The 18548-nt window shown below is 33.4% G+C and overlaps 1 protein-coding gene across 1 annotated transcript; it reads left to right on the top strand.

Moving 5' to 3' along the window:
• The first annotated feature begins 268 nt into the window (after positions 1 to 268).
• LOC110658984 (zinc finger BED domain-containing protein RICESLEEPER 2) lies at positions 269 to 3252 on the top strand. The gene is made up of 2 exons (XM_021816798.2): positions 269 to 560; positions 767 to 3252. The coding sequence occupies exon 2, from the start codon at positions 794 to 796 to the stop codon at positions 2786 to 2788; it is 1995 nt and encodes a 664-aa protein (XP_021672490.2). The 5' UTR covers positions 269 to 560; positions 767 to 793; the 3' UTR covers positions 2789 to 3252.
• The last annotated feature ends 15296 nt before the right edge of the window (positions 3253 to 18548 follow it).

Raw genomic sequence — 18548 nt, forward strand, 5'->3', positions numbered from 1 at the left:
CCAAATTGGTGTTAGAAGGGATGCAACTGTGGGGCTGCGACGGGTTGGGTTGAGTGGAGGCAAGCCCAACCCATAGCGACTAGCTTTTGAGTCTGGATGAGCCTTCACTGGGCCAGACAGAAGCCCCTTTCCAACCACAGTGTCTGTTTGATAATGTTATTTAATTATTAAAAATTATTTCCTTAAAAATTTTAAAATTTCATATATCTTGATTATTTATTTTATTTTATTTTTGTTCATGAAATTGAAGAAATTACTAAAGATTATGATTCTTTTTTAATTTACCCTTCATTTTACAAACCCTAAAAACTCATTCCTCCTCCTTCGCTCTTTCTCTCTCTCTCTCTCTCTCTCTCTCTCTCGCGTTCCGTCATTTATCTGCTGCTTTTATCTGTTGGCTTTTTATCGTTAACTTCCAAAGGTTTTCACTAACAATTTATTTTTCTTCATCTTGAATCCGCTGTTGCACCGGCATCTGAAAGCGCATACCACCGTCGAGGCTTCGCTGCCACTATGGCTCTACTGCTGTCACAGACAGTTGTCCGGAACCACCAAATCAAGTGGGTGATTCCTATTCGTATCTGGAGATATTATTCGACTCTATATATTGTTGATTGGCATGCGATTAAGCTCTTCATAATCCTAATTTAATTCCATGTTGATTCTGTAATGAGTATTTTGGATTTATTTTGTTGGTTTTCATTTTTTCATTGATAATAATTCTGTTTTTTCTTAATTTTCTCTGAAATTTGCTTATGATGAGCAGATATCAGTGAACTATCAGGTTCATGCAATGGATCTGTCAGATGCAGTAATAGTCAAATCCAGCAGATTAAAATCTGTGGTGTGGAATGACTTTGACAGGGTGAAAAAAGGGGACACATTTGTTGCAATTTGTAGGCATTGTAAGAAAAAACTTAGTGGATCAAGTAGTAGTGGAACCTCTCATTTGAGGAACCATTTGATTAGGTGTCAGAGAAGATCTAACCATGGCATTACTCAATTTCTGTCATCAAGGGAAAAGAAAAAGGAAGGAACCCTTGCTCTTGCCAATGTAAACGTTGATCAGGAGCAAACAAGGGATGAACCACTAATCGTTGTGAATTATAAATTTGATAAATTTGAACAAGGGCAAGTGAAAGATGATGCCGGTAGCGTTGCAAGTGGTAACTTTGATCAAAGGCGAAGCCAATTTGATATTGCTCGCATGATTATTTTACATGGTTATCCAGTTCAAATGGTTGAGCATGTTGGATTCAGGGTTTTTGTTAAGAATCTGCAGCCATTGTTTGAGATTGTAACAACTGACAGAGTTGAGGCTGATTGTATGGATATTTATTCACAAGAGAAACAAAAGGTTTATGAAGTACTGGATAAATTACCTGGCAAGATCAGCCTTAGTGCCAATTTGTGGTCTGCTTTCGATGATGCTGAGTACTTGTGTTTAACAGCACACTACATTGATGAAGCTTGGCAATTGAAGAAGAAGACATTGAATTTCGTCTTGGTTGATCCGACTCATACAGAAGACGTGCGTTCAGAAGTCATCATGACATGTCTGATGGACTGGGATATAGACCGTAAGCTGTTTTCAATGACATTTGATAGTCATTCTGCCAATGACAATGTTGTCCATAGAATCAGAGATCGGCTGTCTCAGAATAGGTTCCTCTACTGCAATGGTATGTTATTTGATACACGCTGTGCTGTAAGTCTTATGAAGGTGATGGTTCATGATTCACTGGAGGTGCTCTCTGTGGTGACACACAAAATTCGGGAAAGCATTCGTTATGTTAGAAGTTCACAAGTTACTCTGATGAAGTTCAATGAGATTGCCTCAGAAGGTGGAGTTGAGAGTCAGAAGTGCTTATGTCTTGACAATCCATCGCGATGGGACTCTACATATTTTATGCTTGAAGTTGCCTTGGAATACAGGTGGGTATTTTCTCGTCTTCAGGAGCAAGACATTGCCTATTCAATGTGCCCAACTGATTTAGAGTGGGAGAGGGTGAGGACAGTTACAAGCTATTTGAAGCACTTTGTTGAAGTTGCTAATGTTTTTGTAAAGGACAAGTATCCGACTGCAAATATATATTTTTCTGAGATCTGTGATATTCACTTGCACTTAATTGAATGGTGCAAGAATTCAGATGATTTTATTAGTTCTATGGCATTAAAGATAAAAAGCAAGTTTGATGAATATTGGGAAAAATGCAGTTTTTCTTTAGCAGTTGCAGCAATGTTAGATCCTCGATTCAAGATAAAATTGATCGAGTATTACTATCAACAAATATTTGGTACTGGTTCTGCAGAGTTAATTGATGAAGTTTTTGAGTATATAAAGGCACTGTACAATGAACATTCGATTGGCTCTCCATTAGCTTCTTTTGACCAAGGTTTGACTTGCCAAGTGAGTGGTAGCGCTGGATGCTTACCTAGCTCTGGACGGGACAGTAAAGATAGACTGATGGGATATGACAAATTTCTCCATGAAACTTCCCAGAGTCAAGGTATAAGATCAGATTTGGACAAGTACCTGGAAGAGCCTCTCTTTCCTCGCAGTGTTGATTTCAACATATTAAATTGGTGGAAAGTTCACACTCCCAGGTACCCTATCCTAGCCATGATGGCACGGAATATTTTGGGAATTCCCATGTCAAAAGTTACACCAGAGTTTGCTTTTGACAATGGAGGGAGGGTGCTTGATCGTGAATGGAGTTCCCTGCGACCAACTACTGTTCAAGCTTTGATGTGTTCACAAGATTGGATCGGTGAAGTAGAAAAATGATACATTATCAATATTATTCTTAAGTTTATTTAGATATTCTTTGTCTATAGACTTACTTTCCCAGTCGGATTAACCATTCTCCCCCAAGCTTTTTTTGCAGATTAGCAAGTCAGCTTTGCTAAACCCTCTTTTAATCCCTCTATCCTTGATATTTTCAATTGATCTATGTTAATACCGGCATTATTCTCCATATTTCATGAGGATTGGTGGATAATTGTGATTTGATTATTCTTAGATATTTTGCAAAGGGCTGTTCATCATATTTTCTATGCTATAATTTTTGTGCTGTCCCTACAATTTCTAGATTTGATCTGTGTTTTGCAGGAAGCGAAGTACAGTTTCAGTTTTCTGATTGTAAAGGATGTATCATGATCAGGTTTAGCTTTTATGATTGTAACCGTAAATACCACTTTTAATCTAGCATGGTATGAGGAATTGAATTAACTGATGCCTTGGTTCTTAAACTCATTCATCCTGGATTTAATGCTCTGTCTCTTGCACATTGAGTTTAAGACAACAACTGTTGACATAATTGTATTTTGCAATGACACTTTAATACCCAAGAAACTATTGAGTTTTAACTAAAATCTCTCTTTATGTTTATTTGAAATTTAGATAATGGCAAAAACCAATAGATGGTATTTCATCAAATGGGTGTTATGCTTTCTTGGAGGGAAAATTGTTAACACAGACTTCATTTTTTGAGTCATTTTTGTAACAACTAGGAAAAAAAAAAATGATTTGACTGTTGGCGTGTGATAGTGGGTTTCCACTATTATTGCCAACATTTTAAAAAAAAAAAAGGATTCAAAAAAAAAACGGGAGGAGGAACCCCCTTCATTTTCCCTTCTCTCCTCTTCTCCCCTCTCTTCTTCTTCTTTCTTTCTCAGGTGATCGGCCGGCTACCAGTCGGCGGCTTCCCACCCAGCAGGCGACTCTCCGGCGACGGTAAGAGCCACCAGAAACGGCGGCAAGAGAGGGAGGAGAGAGAGAAAATGCGCGCACAGTGGGCAGCGGTTTTTCGGCGCGATTCTGGCTTCATCCGACGTCCGATCGAGGCGATTCAGGTGGCGTTGGAAAGCTTGTTCCGAGAGCTTGTTCCGAGAGCTTTCTTTTGATACTAATTTTGCAGCAAATGGAGGTCGGATGAGTGAGATATGGAGGAGAGAAGTTTCGGGTTTTTCAAGCTTTTTCGTCAGATCTAGGACGATCCGATCGTTGGATCGACGATCCGATACCACATATGGATTGAGGAAGAAGAGAGGAACATGGTGGTATGATCAGTTCCGGCAAATGTCGCTGGCGACCGGTGACCGACCACCGTGCGCGGTGGTTTCGGCGGTGGCTCTGGTGGGCTATGGAGATAATTCAACTTCCAGAGGCTTCCTCATAAATTTTTGGAATTTTTGAGACAGATAAACTTCGGGTAAGACAATTGTTATTATTTCTCTGTCTGGGGAGCATAAATACAGTATTTCTTAAACAGGAAAAATTGGAGAAAAATTCTAAAAAAAATATATGATGAAAGTAAAATTATTTGGAGATATTCTATGGTGTTTGTTGAATTTTTGAATGATTGTAGAATATTTTTGAAAAATATAGATGGATTTTAGTTAGATTTTTAGCATATGGGCATATAAGATTATTTGAAATTTAGATAATTAAATTTTATATAATTGGCTGAAGCTTGAGGATGGAGGTTTAAATATGTGAATATTTAATTGGGTTGAATTAAGAATATGTTAGATGTTGGAAACTTATAGAATCGAGTAAAATTCTTGAATAAAATATTTATGGGTAATTAGAAAATTTTAATTCATTTTGCAATAGCCTTATAATATTATTAAGGACCGCGGGGCAAAATTTTAGAATTTTTAGAGCTTGTTTGAGTGGATTTTTGAAAAATGTCAATTATAGGGACTAAAATGTAATTTTTAAGATTTTGAGTATTGTCTGATTTGGAGGGCCCAGGAGGGGCCATGCGATATTGATGAGATGTGATTGTGGAAATTGAGAATTTAGAAGTGTTATTTGAGCCTTTTTGCAGGTTGGGTAGGTCCCCGGTATAGAGAAAATTTTGCCGAATTTTCGGTATGAATTAGGCTGTCTATTGCCTCTTTAGAGTTTTATCTTAACTTAGTACTAATAAATTTATAATTTAATTATTAGGTGATCAAGGTCAGCTATTTTTCTGCATCCAGCAGCCACAATAGTCATCGGTGTATTGTGAGTAAAATATTAATTTTAATTGTAATTTCGATATTATTATATGTTCAGGCATGCCTATGCATCACTTATATGTATGTATCTATATAGTTAAACTCTAGGCACTTTTTATGTTGCATTTATAACTATGAAAGTGCCATGTATGTTGTTGTGATAATTTGGAGTAGTGTGCGTGCGTTGGTGTGCGTGTGATGTGGTGTGGACTATGGATAGGACGGGTAGACACGGCTTGAGATCTTCGCTGGGACCCGGTCCTTCGAGGTAGACATGGCTTGAGTTCTTCGCTGGGACCCCGATTTGGTTATTAAGTGGAAGTCCGACTTGAGTTCTTCGCTGGCACAGTTGGAATTAAGAGAGCTGTATAGGGGATCAGCTCCCATATATATTATGATTGATATGATTGGGTGCGTGAGTGCTCCAAATTACCTTTTTGCTGTTATGATGTGAAAATGTTGCAGATGTTGCATTTCACTCTTCAGGGTGCATTAGCTTTAGATAGTTATAGAGATTATGGTTAAAATTGATATTTTACTCTCTGAGTCAAACGCTCACTCCTGTTCAATATTTTTCCAGGCCACAGGAGGAGACATTTTTCAGAATAACCTGTCCCTTTCCTCACAGGTTATGAAAAGATTACTTAACTATATTATTATTATCTAAATTTGTAATTTAGAATTCCGCATGTACTAGTAGTAGCATTAATCCTGTCAGGAATTGCATGAACTTAAGTTTTTGTATTAACAAATGAAAATTTTTTATGAGTTTTAAATAGTTTGTAAATGGTGTAACAGGGTTGAGCTGGGCTCCCCTAATTTTAGTTTCTGATAATTACTGGGCTAAGTTGGCCGGAAATAAAGTTATAACAGCTTAATTTAAATTATTTCATATGCATATTGGCCCTTAATTATGGGCCTACTCATGGGTTGAGGAATAGTTAGGCTTACTACGGGCCTCGGGGGCTTTAGGTTGGCCCAGGTCTTAGTGCCGGTCCGGCCCATAGGTTGGGTCGTGACAAATGTGGTATCAGAGCTTAGGCTCTAGATTCATGGGAAAGAATATACTTGGGAGTGTAAAAGGAGTCTTGTTAGGATGTTACATGCGGAGTATAGGATTCTGTTTCGTCTTTTTCTGTAATTCTTTGTTTCTAGATTCTGCGTTATACCTCGGGAAATATAAAAGTGTCTCAATTAGTGTCTTGATTTTCGTGGAGTGCATAGAAATGTGAAATAGAGTTAGTAGACATGTGAGGTCTATCATGAGGATACGTACTCCAAGAAATGTTATATTTTTGTCAGTATGGGTTTAAATGGTGTGTCCATTTCGTGTAAGGCACGAGTACATAAAAGTGAGTCTTAAAAGTACAGTTGCCCTAGATAAGGATAAGGATACCACTGCTGGCAGTCATCAGTAGATGACCCAGTCAGAATAAGTTCGTGATAATAGAAGATTCAGGAGAGATAAGAAATTAGGAGACCTAGTTTGTCAGGACGTATCGTAGTAACTATACAATGTTCTCGATGTCTGCTTTGTAAGCTGCAGATTACAGTACCGACATGAGATTATTGTGTAGAGCTACGTACATCCCCGTGGTGCTCCATAATGAGGGTGTTTGCGGATGGCTTCTGTTTTGGTACAGTTATGCCAGAACAGAGTTCTATATTTGCAGAGGAGTTGGGAACTCCTGGTTAAGAGTCTAGAGTTAGAATATTGAAAGGTCACAGTTGGGTGATAACTAAAGTCAGTGACTCAATTACCCTAGCATGAGCTAGAGTTACATCAAGAGTTGCTATCAGACCAGAGGTTTCGGATTAGTTGCAAAGTAAAGGTGACACCTATAGAGTGAGACCATCTAGTCTTCGGTATGGAATTTTGGATGGTTTTTGCAGAACGATAGACGTTTTGCTTAGAACTTAGTGAGAATAGAATACCTTGTGTGTATTAGCAAGGTGTAAAGTACAACCCTACTATCTAGAGAAGGTCGAAATTATGAATTGATGATTTACAGAGCTATGATATAATAAAAGAGACATTGATTTGACATGGTTTTGGGCAAGGTGGTAAATATGGTACCTTTGTTGCAGCAAGTTAGGGTATAGTCCTATCTTTTCAGAAGGAATCGAAAGTTATTACTAATAATGGTGACCAACAAAATAATACCCCAGATGGGACTGTAGAGCGTGGTAGAGAGTAGTTGGCTCGGGTATCTTACAGAGGATACAAGTTCCATTATAGGAATCATATATAATCAGATCACGATGGATGTAAATCCTTTGAATTGGATGACGGGTTTGGGTGCCCGGAATCTTAAGTTTTGGCTAATTGAGTAAACATGAATAATAATAATAATAATAATAATAATAATAATAATAATAATAATAATAAAATTGCTATAGAATCAGTTCTCGAGGTAATAAGGGTATTATGTAAGCTAAAGGATAAGAATAGAAATCATACGATAAAAGTATGACTGCAATTTCCTGAGTTCTTTTTTAACTTCATATTGTTCAAAACAATAGTATAATCTAATTATAATAGTGTTAAGAGTAATAAATTAGTGAAGATAAATTGTAGAAGGCCAATGGATAGAGAGTGCAGAATGAAGGCTTGGACAATTGGTGCCAAATGCAATATAATCTAAATGCCAGTAGAAGTATTAGCTAGAGTGGTCAAAGGTCCAAATCTGAATAGCACAGATATGTGATAACGTGGTAGAGACTCTGAAAGATATAGTTAGCAAGTACAGCTGTCATGTTAGGAAGAAGAATGAAACCAGGAATAGAATAATCAAGTTCTATTTTGGGTAAGACAAAGGAAATAAATGAAAGGACAACCTAAAGAGCGCATAATAAAAGGAACAAAGTTAAGATATAAGGTAGGCTAAGTGTTATTATTGACAAGGTGAATGACAAGGATGGAGAACCCAAAATGAGACCATATTAGTGAGAATAGTGATGGAGGTGTGGAATCTGGTAATGTGATACTCATAGCATGATATAGTTGAGGAAGTGTCAGGAGCTAAATTATAGAGCTTGGAGTTTCATGATTGGATCATACTCTATCTATTCTCTATTTCTAAAGTGAAGTGGATAGTAATGGGGCAAGATTCTTTTAACTAGTTAACAGTATCAAGAAGATTAGGCGAGGAATATAATAATAATAAGCAAAAGCTAGAAGGTGTGCGATGATATTGTGGATTATCTAATTAGGCAGAGAAGAAGAAGTTAGTAAGTAGTAAGTAGAATAAAAGTTAATCTAAGGGATCAAAAAGGTATGATGAGAGGAAAAGAATGATAGATAATGACACAGAGGCTTTAGGTTAGACTTTTGAGATAGTGAGAAGGTAATTAGAGGTTCATTATGAATGTCAGGCAAACATTTTTAGTGTGATCAACAGAATCACTTTGTAGTGAAGCAATAGCGACATGACAACAGTAGGGGTAGAACGAAAAGTGACAAGTTTGGGTGGTTATAAATCACTAGAAAGTTCAATGATCAAATTAATGATCATAGATAAGGGTGGAATTAGTGTTGGAAGAATTTGTTAGTGAGAGAAATCTTTCAGGAATCAACAAAAGTTAAAGGCACAATATAAATGATGATAGATATGAATCAAAGGTCGAGTATAAGTAAAGTTAATAAATTATAAAATATTATATCAGAAGGACAATGGTACGGTAAAGGGTTCATGCAGATGATGCATTATGGGTAGAGCACAATTGTGCTAGGAGATGATGAAATTTGAAGAGAAAGACTAAGAAACATAGGTTAAAGGTTATTATATGGACAATCGGGCGTAGTTGAGTATAAGAGGATATTTTTCTTTCTTTTCAAGTTTAGTTTGTGCTATTGGTTCTAGAGGGTTATATAAGGAACAAAAACTGAGTCAAGGAAACTTAGTTATTTAAGAGTTTGGTAGGCACCGATCCATACACAATTTCCTGATATGAGAATGATAGTAAGTGCATACCTAGTGTTAAGTATGAAAGGATGATCAGAGTGATAACATGAGTTAAATCGAGCTAGTTACTAGGGCTTACAACCCTTTTGAACTATAAGCTAGGGGGAGTGCTAATTGCTAATGAGTTACAGTGAATAGAATTGTTGCTAATGGGAAAAGTTGAGACTGAAGTTTGGAAAGCTATGGGCAGTATATGTGATTATATTAAGGAGAATAAATATGTGAAGTATCTTGTTTGAAATTAAGGCATGACACATATTTCCCACAGCTGTGTTAGTTCAGATGGAACTTATAGTTTATGGAGCTCCTATCCATCTAGGATGTGTAATTTCCTACTAAGAGAGGTAGGGAATGATAATGTTCTGATAGCTAAGTTGGGAAAGGGGATACAAAAAGAATTTTCTATGGTTAATTAGAAGTGTTACAAAAGGTGAAGAATGTGCTGGTAGGAGAAAATCGTAAGGTTAGAATTCTCGAAGTAATAAAACTAGTAATCAAGATAAGACTAAGAAATAAAATGAAAGTTAAAGTTGATGATGGGATGGACATTCTTGAATAAAAAGGTGTAAGGGTGAAATAAGATTAAGATTTAGGAATAAGTGCAGCAGGTTGAAAAGATATCAATAATAGCAGAAATAGGAAAAGAAAGTGGATAAGATCCAAAGGTTAGGAAGAAAGCTCGATAGAGCTAGTTATAATGATGAGGATAAGGAGGAATAGGTATGATAGGAACACACTAAGAGATGTTTAAAAACAAGTTATTATGAGATGATAGATTAAAGGAGTAGTAGAGCCTCGATCTGAGTGCCAATGTGTCAGAAGTAGGCCACATATTAAGAAGTTATAGGAAGAAGTCTAGATATTTCCATTCTAGAGAAGGAGTGAGAATTGATAAAGTCGCATGGATTGAGTTGTCAGGGAATATAAACACTTTTGTTACCTAGAAGGAGAGATCCAGTTTACTTTCCAATGTTGATAAATGATACACTTGGCCCTTGGAGGAGACTCTACCTGACTAATTACATAAGATGGATAGAGGTTGGTCTAAGTACCTTAGTAATGACACAAAAGAGATTAAAAATTTGGAGTATCATGGAAGTGAGAAGATTTATATGTATTGACCACTGAGGTCATAAGAAGAGTGAAGATCTCGAATAAGATGCCTAGATTAGGTGCTACAGGAAAGCTACTCATAGGATACCATAGAATAAGGAACATAAGTTATGTCATTGGGGAAACAGAGTTAATTAAAACAAAGGAATGATGACTGAAGTCACCAAGAGACATGTTGGGGCGTAATAAAAGTGAGGTAAGCATCAAAGTTGATTGAAGTTATGAGACATCAAGTCTAGAACAGTGAGGTATAGCGAATACTTGAAATGTCAGAAAAATAGTCAATGAATAGTTATAAAATAAAAACCCTCTAGAAGGAGATGATGACAAATAGGACACTATAGTAGAATCAGAGAGCGGTAGAATATCATATATAATATACGAAGAGTTTGAAGAATAAATATTTTACCAATCTAATGATTGCACTTATTCTAATAATCTTCTTTTCTTCATTTCTTTATTTATTCGAAAATTAGAAGACGAATTTTTCTTAAGGAGGGAATAATGTAACAACTAGGGAAAAAAAAAATGATTTGACTGTTGGCGTGTGACAGTGGGTTTCCACTGTCACTGCCAACATTTAAAAAAAAAAAAAAAAAAAAAATTGGGATTCAAAAAAAAAAGGGGAGGACCCCCCCCCCCCCCCCCCATTTTCCCTTCTCTCCTCTTCTCCCCTCTCTTCTTCTTCTTCTTTCTTTCTCCGGCGACGGCAAGAGCCACCAGAAACAGCGGCAAGAGAGGGAAGAGAGAGAGAAAACGCGTGCACAGTGGGCAGCGGCTTTCCGGCGAGATTCCAGCTTCATCCGACGTCCGATCGAGGTGATTCAGGTGGCGTTGGAAAGCTTATTCCGAGAGCTTTCTTTTGATACCAATTTTGCAGCAAATGGAGGTCGGATGAGTGAGATATGGAGAAGAGAAGTTTTAGGTTTTTCAAGCTTTTTCGTCAGATCTAGGACGATCCGACCGTTGGATCGACGATCCGAGACCACATATGGACTGAGGAAGAGGAGAGGAACATGGTGGTATGATCAGTTCCGGCAAATGTCGCCGGCGACCGGCGGCTGGTCACCGTGCCCTGTGGTTCCGGCGGTGGCTCTGGTGGGCTATGGAGATAATTCAACTTCCAGAGGCTTCCTCATAAATTTTTGGAATTTTTGAGACACAGATAAACTTCGGGTAAGACAATTTCTATTATTTCTCTGTCTGAGGAGCATAAATATAGTATTTCTTAAACAGGAAAAATTGGAGAAAAATTCTAAGAAAAATATATGATGAAAGTAAAATTATTTGGAGATATTCTATGGTGTTTGTTGAATTTTTTAGTGATTGTAGAATATTTTTGAAAAATATAGATGGATTTTAGTTAGATTTTTAGCATATGGGCATATAAGATTATTTGAAATTTAGATAATTAAATTTTATATAATTGGTTGAAGCTTGAGGATGGAGGTTTAAATATGTGAATATTTAATTGGGTTGAATTAAGAATATGTTAGATATTGAAAACTTATGGAATCGAGTAAAATTCTTGAATAAAATATTCATGGGTGATTAGAAAATTTCAATTCATTTTGCAATAGCCTTATAATATTATTAAGGACCGCGGGGCAAAATTTTAGAATTTTTAGAGCTTGTTTGGGTGGATTTTTGAAAAATGTCAATTATAGGGACTAAAATGTAATTTTTAAGATTTTGAGTATTGTCTGATTTGGAGGGCCCAGGAGGGGCCATGTGATATTGATGAGATGTGATTATGGAAATTGAGAATTTAGAAGTGTTATTTGAGCCTTTTTGCAGGTTGGGTAGGTCCCAAGTATAGGGGAAATTCTGCCGGATTTCCGGCATGAATTAGGCTGTCTATTGCCTCTTTAGAGTTTTATCTTAACTTAGTACTAATAAATTTATAATGTAATTATTAGGTGATCGAGATCAGCTATTTTTCTGTATCCAACAGCCACAATAGTCATCGGTGTACTGTGAGTAAAATATTAATTTTAATTGTAATTTCGATATTATTATATGTTCAGGCATGCCTATGCATCACTTATATGTATGTATCTATGTAGTTAAACTCTAGTCACGTTTTATGTTGCATTCATAACTGTGAAAGTGCCATGTGTGTTGTTGTGGTAATTTGGAGCAGTGTGCGTGCGTTGGCGTACGTGTGATGTGGTGTGGACTATGGATAGGACGGGTAGACACGGCTTGAGATCTTCACTGGGACCCGGTCCTTCGGGGTAGACACGGCTTGAGTTCTTCGCTGGGACCCCAATTTGGTTATTAAGTGAAAGTCCGAGCTGAGTTCTTCGCTGGCACAGTTGGAATTAAGAGAGTTGTATAGGGGATCAGCTCCCATATATATTATGATTGATATTATTAGGTGCATGAGTGCTCCAAATTATCTTTTTGCTGTTATGATGTGAAAATGTTGCCGATGTTGCATTTCACTCTTCAGGATGCATTAGCTTTAGATAGTTATAGAGATTATGGTTAAAATTGATATTTTACTCTCTGAGTCGAACGCTCACTCCTGTTCAATATTTTTCCAGGCCACAGGAGGAGACATTTTTCAGAATAACCTGTCCTTTTCCTCACAGGTTATGAAAAGATTACTTAACTGTATTATTATTATCTAAATTTATAATTTAGAACTCCGCATGTACTAGTAGTAGCATTAATCCTGTCAAGAATTGCATGAACTTAAGTTTTTATATTAACAAATGAAAAATTTTTATGAGTTTTAAATAGTTTGTAAATGGTGTAACAGGGTTGAGATGGACTCTCCTAATTTTAGTTTCTGATAATTACTGGGCTAAGTTGGCCCGAAATAAAGTTATAACAGCGTAATTTAAATTACTTCATATGCATATTGGGCCTTAATAGGCCTACTCATGAGTTGAGGAATAGTTAGGCTTACTATAGGCCTCGGAGACTTTAGACTGGCCCAGATCCTAGTGCCGGTCCGGCCCATAGGTTGGGTCGTGACAATTTTATTGTTGCAACTGAATAAAATTTGCTGTATATTTTAAAAATGTAATCTTATCTCGCCAAACTTTTTTGGACCGTCTTTTATATATATATATATATATATATATATATATATATATATATATATATATATATATATATAAGGTATAGTCTTATAGTTCGCAAGGGGCAGCGCAAAGTCCATGATTCCAATGGTGCTGGGAATGGGATTATCAGTCTGCTTCAGACCCCAACAATCCAACCCGCAGAGATTCCTTCAAATTGCCACTGGATCCAGTATAAGAAGTTAAGGATCAAATAGTAGATTTTTTTTTTTTTTTTTTTTTATATTTTTTTTTTATTTTTTTATTTTTTTTTTTTAAAAAATCATAACTCAAACTCACTCTCACAATTCAACTTTTTTTTTTTCCAAAAAATTATAATGATATATATATTCTCTCTTCTTCTCTCCACTCTCTTTTTTTTTTTTTTTTTTTTTTTATCTTTTCTTCTTCTAAAACGCTACAAAATTACCAAAAAAACATTCAAACTCCGTTTTTTTTTTTTATTTTTTAAACTTCTTAAACCTTTTTAAGGGGAGCTCAATAAACCTGCGGTTCAGAACTTCCTTCCAAACTCCATCGGTTTTGGTTGGGGTTGTTGATTTTTTGAACCTTTGAACCCGGCGGAGAGAATCAGATAATGCGGTTTTCGAAAGTGTACACCCTATCAAATAGTATTTATATCTTTTAAAAATTTTAAAATATTATAAATAATTTAAAAAAATCCTCCAAACTTAGCGTGTTTATAGATTATTTTTTTTTTAAATAATGAGAAAATTATACATCTGTGTGAGCATTTTTTATTTTATCTAAAAATTTAATTTTATTAATTTTAATTCTTAAACTTTAACTTTAGTTTCAGTTTTCACGATTAATTTATTTAAAACATATTAAATTGACTAATTAACAAAAATTTTTAAAATTATAACCATGAAAATTACCCATAAAATGGATATTTTCTTTTTTAAAAAAATTCAGATAGCCAAGGGGCTACTATATGTCATTTAAAATTTTAACCTCGAAGCAAACATTTAATTACATGTCTACCAACTCAACAAACACTTAAAAAAATAATAAAAAAACTACTAAAAAGAGCTTAGTTTTAAAGCCTCAATGAGTTTTAATTTAATGAAATTAGAATTATCTTTAAGGCTTTATTTATTTTATAAAAATAATTTATATATTAAAAATATTTTTCATACAAATTAATTTTTAAAATTTTTTTGATAAAAATATTTTTTATTATTTAATTATAATGTGTTTTATATCATATAAATATTAATATTTTATATTTTAATAAAATTATCAAAATCAGAAAGATGATTTTTTAAAGAGAGATATTTTTTTAAAAAATAATTTAATTTTCTCTTTAAAAAAATATATTTTTCATTAGTTAATTTTTTTAAATATTTAAATACTAAAAATATAAAAAATATATTTTTTTTAAAAAAAATTTCTAAATAAACAGAGCCTAAATTATGAAATTTTAAGTTAGAGTTCAAGTGAAACTAATTATCACAAAGAGCTTAGGAAGTGGTAAACATAAAATATAGTAAATTAAAACAAAAGAAGCTGAAATAAAGGGAATATATAGAGAGAGAGAATCATAGAGATGGTACATAAATTTCCACAAAATGTACTATGCAGATATATATACATATAGAGACAGAGAGAGATGGTGAAAGGGTTAGTTGCATTTATGGTATTAGTTATAAAATTGAATATGGGCATCATTCACCATCATTAAATTTAGAAGTTACGAGAGAAACATCACACGTATACACATACATGTGGTAGTGCAGCAGCTTAGCATAGAGTGGTCCCCTTTAATTATACCCATCCCCATGAGATCTCAAATGGATTATTGCATGTACTGTTTCAAGGCCCAGCAAATGCATCTTCACCAAATCAATCAACTTTGCATCTTCTATTGCACCTAATTATAAATGTTTTTGTGTGTGTGCTCAAATGCATGTGGACATTTTCTTTTGCCAATTTTCTTCCCATCCATTTGTGTTTCCACCAAAATGTTGCAATTATTCCAAAGATATCCCCAACACCTTGGTTGCCTTCTAATGTTTGTTAAAATTCCTTCTCTTTTTGGTTATTTTCGCCTTGCATTATTGCCAGTTTTGGATTTACTTTGGCATTGATACTGATAGGTTCCTACCTTATTCAGATTTTTTGTATTATAGAATTTTACAAGTAGTTTTCTTCTTTCAAATTAAGCATATGAGGTTTTTTTTTTTTTAATCTTCATTTTAATATAATGTTATATTAAGGCCTAAAGATAATATAAATATAATGTGTTGAATGATAAATCACTAGTCATCTTGATGTTATATATTCAATACAACTCAACTCAACTCAACTAAGCCTTTATTCCAAAAATTTGGGGTCGACTATATGGATTCGTTTTCTCCACTTTAAACGATTTTGAGTTAAATTCTTAGAAATATGTAATACTTCTAGGTCATGTTGTACTACTCTCCTCCAAATCAGTTTAGGTCTACCCATTTTTTTCTTTCTATCCTCTAACCTAATATGCTCTACTTGTCTAACTGGAGCCTCCGTATATCTACGCTTCACATGACCAAACCACCTCAATCTCCCTTCCCTCAACTTATCTTCAATTGGCACCACTCCTACCTTTTCTCTAATACTCTCATTACGGACTTTATCTAGTCTAGTATGGCCACTCATCCACCTTAATATTCTCATCTCTGCAACTCTTATCTTAGACGCATACGACTCTTTCAGTGTCCAACACTCACTACTATATAACATAGCCGGTCGTATGGCTATATGGTATATTTAAAATTATTTTCTTATTTATTAAATTGTATTTATATAATATATGCACATTATTCCACTACATATATATATATATATATATATATATTAACTAACAAAGATTAATTAACCTTTGCTCTAAAAAAAACACACACACAGAGAGATCCATTTTAACCTAATATTGATAATAAGTGAATAATTATTTGTTATTGATTAGGACTTGATATTGAAAAATTAATTAGAGTCATGTGAAGAAGATAATTCTTCTTCTGAGATTCATTAATCTTTTTTTTTTCCATAAAAACAGGTATTTACATAAAAACATGTGTTTAGCTAAATCAGAAAATGAATAAATAATTAAAGGACTATTGATCCAACTACAGTTGTATTAATAAATAATTAAGACTGGCATCCAGCAGTACAACTAATGTCATTTTCAATGGCAAATATAATGTGAGGTATGGTTTTATGCTTGTAGTATTGGGACATCATACCTTAAGTTACAGTGTCTTCTCTAAATATTGAAAATTAACCTCTTTAAAATTTGTAACTGTCCTCCTTAATAATATCTTCTCTAAAAATTAAGCTTGAGACATCTTATTATTTAAATTACTTTTCAAAGTAAAAAAAATTATTATTATTTTAATAAAAAAAATGTAATTTTATTAAAAATAAATTGAGAAAAATTGTAAATATTTTATTAAAAGTCTTATGAGTTTTAATTTTACATATTGAATCGTGTTTAAAATTATGAGATTTTAAATTTAATTTTCAATTGAAATGAAATAATAATAATAATAATAATAATAGTGAAAAATCTATCATGATTTAAATTGAAAAATTTATATAATCTATGATGTTGATTTGAAATTACCTTAATGACAACCAAAGCTTTGTTATTTTCATAATTATCTAAACATTTTCCAGACAAAATGAATTAATAGCCTAATGTGTTTACCACTCAAATCTGCCTGAAAAAAAAAAATAATAAATTGTTACTAAAAATACCAAAAGGTATAATTTTTCTCTTCGTCACTGCATTGGCACTAAATTTTAATTTGTGACTTATAAATAATTAAAATTATTTTATAATAATAAAATAAGTGTATCTAATTTTGACTAAATCTCCACTGTAAATGTTGATTTGGCAGCCCTTTTAATTAATCTCTATTTTCATCATTATTTTCAAAATATATAGTAGCAAATTAACCTAACACAAAAGAAAAAGAAATTATTCACCTTCTTGAATTTTCTTAGCAACTGACTAAATTGTAAAGATGAGAACAAAGAATCTGACTTATTGGAGGAGATTAGGAGTGTGCAGTTTCGATTTTAGTTTGGTTCCTAGTAGGAGTGGGAACCGAAATTAAAGTTTGGTTTTTTTGGTTTTTTGGAACTAGAACCAAATTTTAGTTTAGTTTCGGTTCAGTTCTTAGTGCATTTAGTTCCAATTCGGTTCCAGCTCTGATTCTGATTCCTACATTCAAATTATTATGTTTAAAAATAATTGTATACTTCTAACATCAATCAAGATAATAATATTAATATTAAAATAATAATATTAATATCCAAATAGAATATCAATAAAATAATATAAAATCAAACTAATAATTCTCACATATAAATACATAATAATGCCTAGTATCTATAATCAGTGCCATTAATATTTTCACATTTCAAATTATAAAATAACAGCGAATCAATACAATACAATAAAAAGCATAATATAAAGTTTCACTCACATTTTACCAAAAAAAAAAACAAAACTTTCATATTCCTTATAACTACACTTTTCACATAAAAAGAACTCTTTCAAGCCTTCATCCAATATGATGTTACTTTTATTTTTACCCAATAAATATGTTAATAGATGAATAATTTGAATTAATTAAAGGTAAAAAAATATTAAGTCAATTTATAACTCACAATATCTAGAAATCCACTCTAGTTTTAGAATAATAATATCCATAACCCCAGTATTTTCAGTAATCTTTGAATTTCATTACATGCAAAAATATAAGTTAAAAGAAAAAAAAATTACAAACATTGAATTCTAAATTATTTTTAATTAAACAAATATTTTATTATTTTTATTTCTTAATTAACAAAAATATTATAATTTAACATATCGTTTATCTATTTATAAGATAGTCATGAGATAATGTTAAAATAGTTATAATAGAGTTTTTATAATTAAAACTTTTTAAAATTAAAACTAAGATAGCTAATATAATTTTAAATCACTTCATAAATTAGGTTATATATATATATATATAATTTTGTTGAAACTGTATAATATCTCTAAAAAATCATTAAAAAAAATATGTGTAAAATCGGTTCGGTTTAGTTTAGGTATAATTCTTCATGAAGAACAAGAACAGAACCAAAACAATAGATTAAGTTTGGTTCGATACAATTCAGTTCCTATAACAGCGATTCTTTTTTATTTTAGTTCGGTTTAATATTGTTTTTCGGTTCGGTTCATAACTCCAAAAACCGCGCACAGCTCTAAAGGAGACCTATTGATTTTGGTTGGCTTTTCTACTGCTGATTTTTTTCCCCTACTAAAATTTCTGCTTATCAAAAAAGAAAGAGAGCTATGGTTGAGTAGTGCATATATAGCAAAGCAAAGAAGCTGGTA

This window comes from Hevea brasiliensis, chromosome 9 (assembly GCF_030052815.1).
Source record: "Hevea brasiliensis isolate MT/VB/25A 57/8 chromosome 9, ASM3005281v1, whole genome shotgun sequence".
In the NCBI taxonomy this organism is placed as follows: Eukaryota; Viridiplantae; Streptophyta; class Magnoliopsida; order Malpighiales; family Euphorbiaceae; genus Hevea; species Hevea brasiliensis.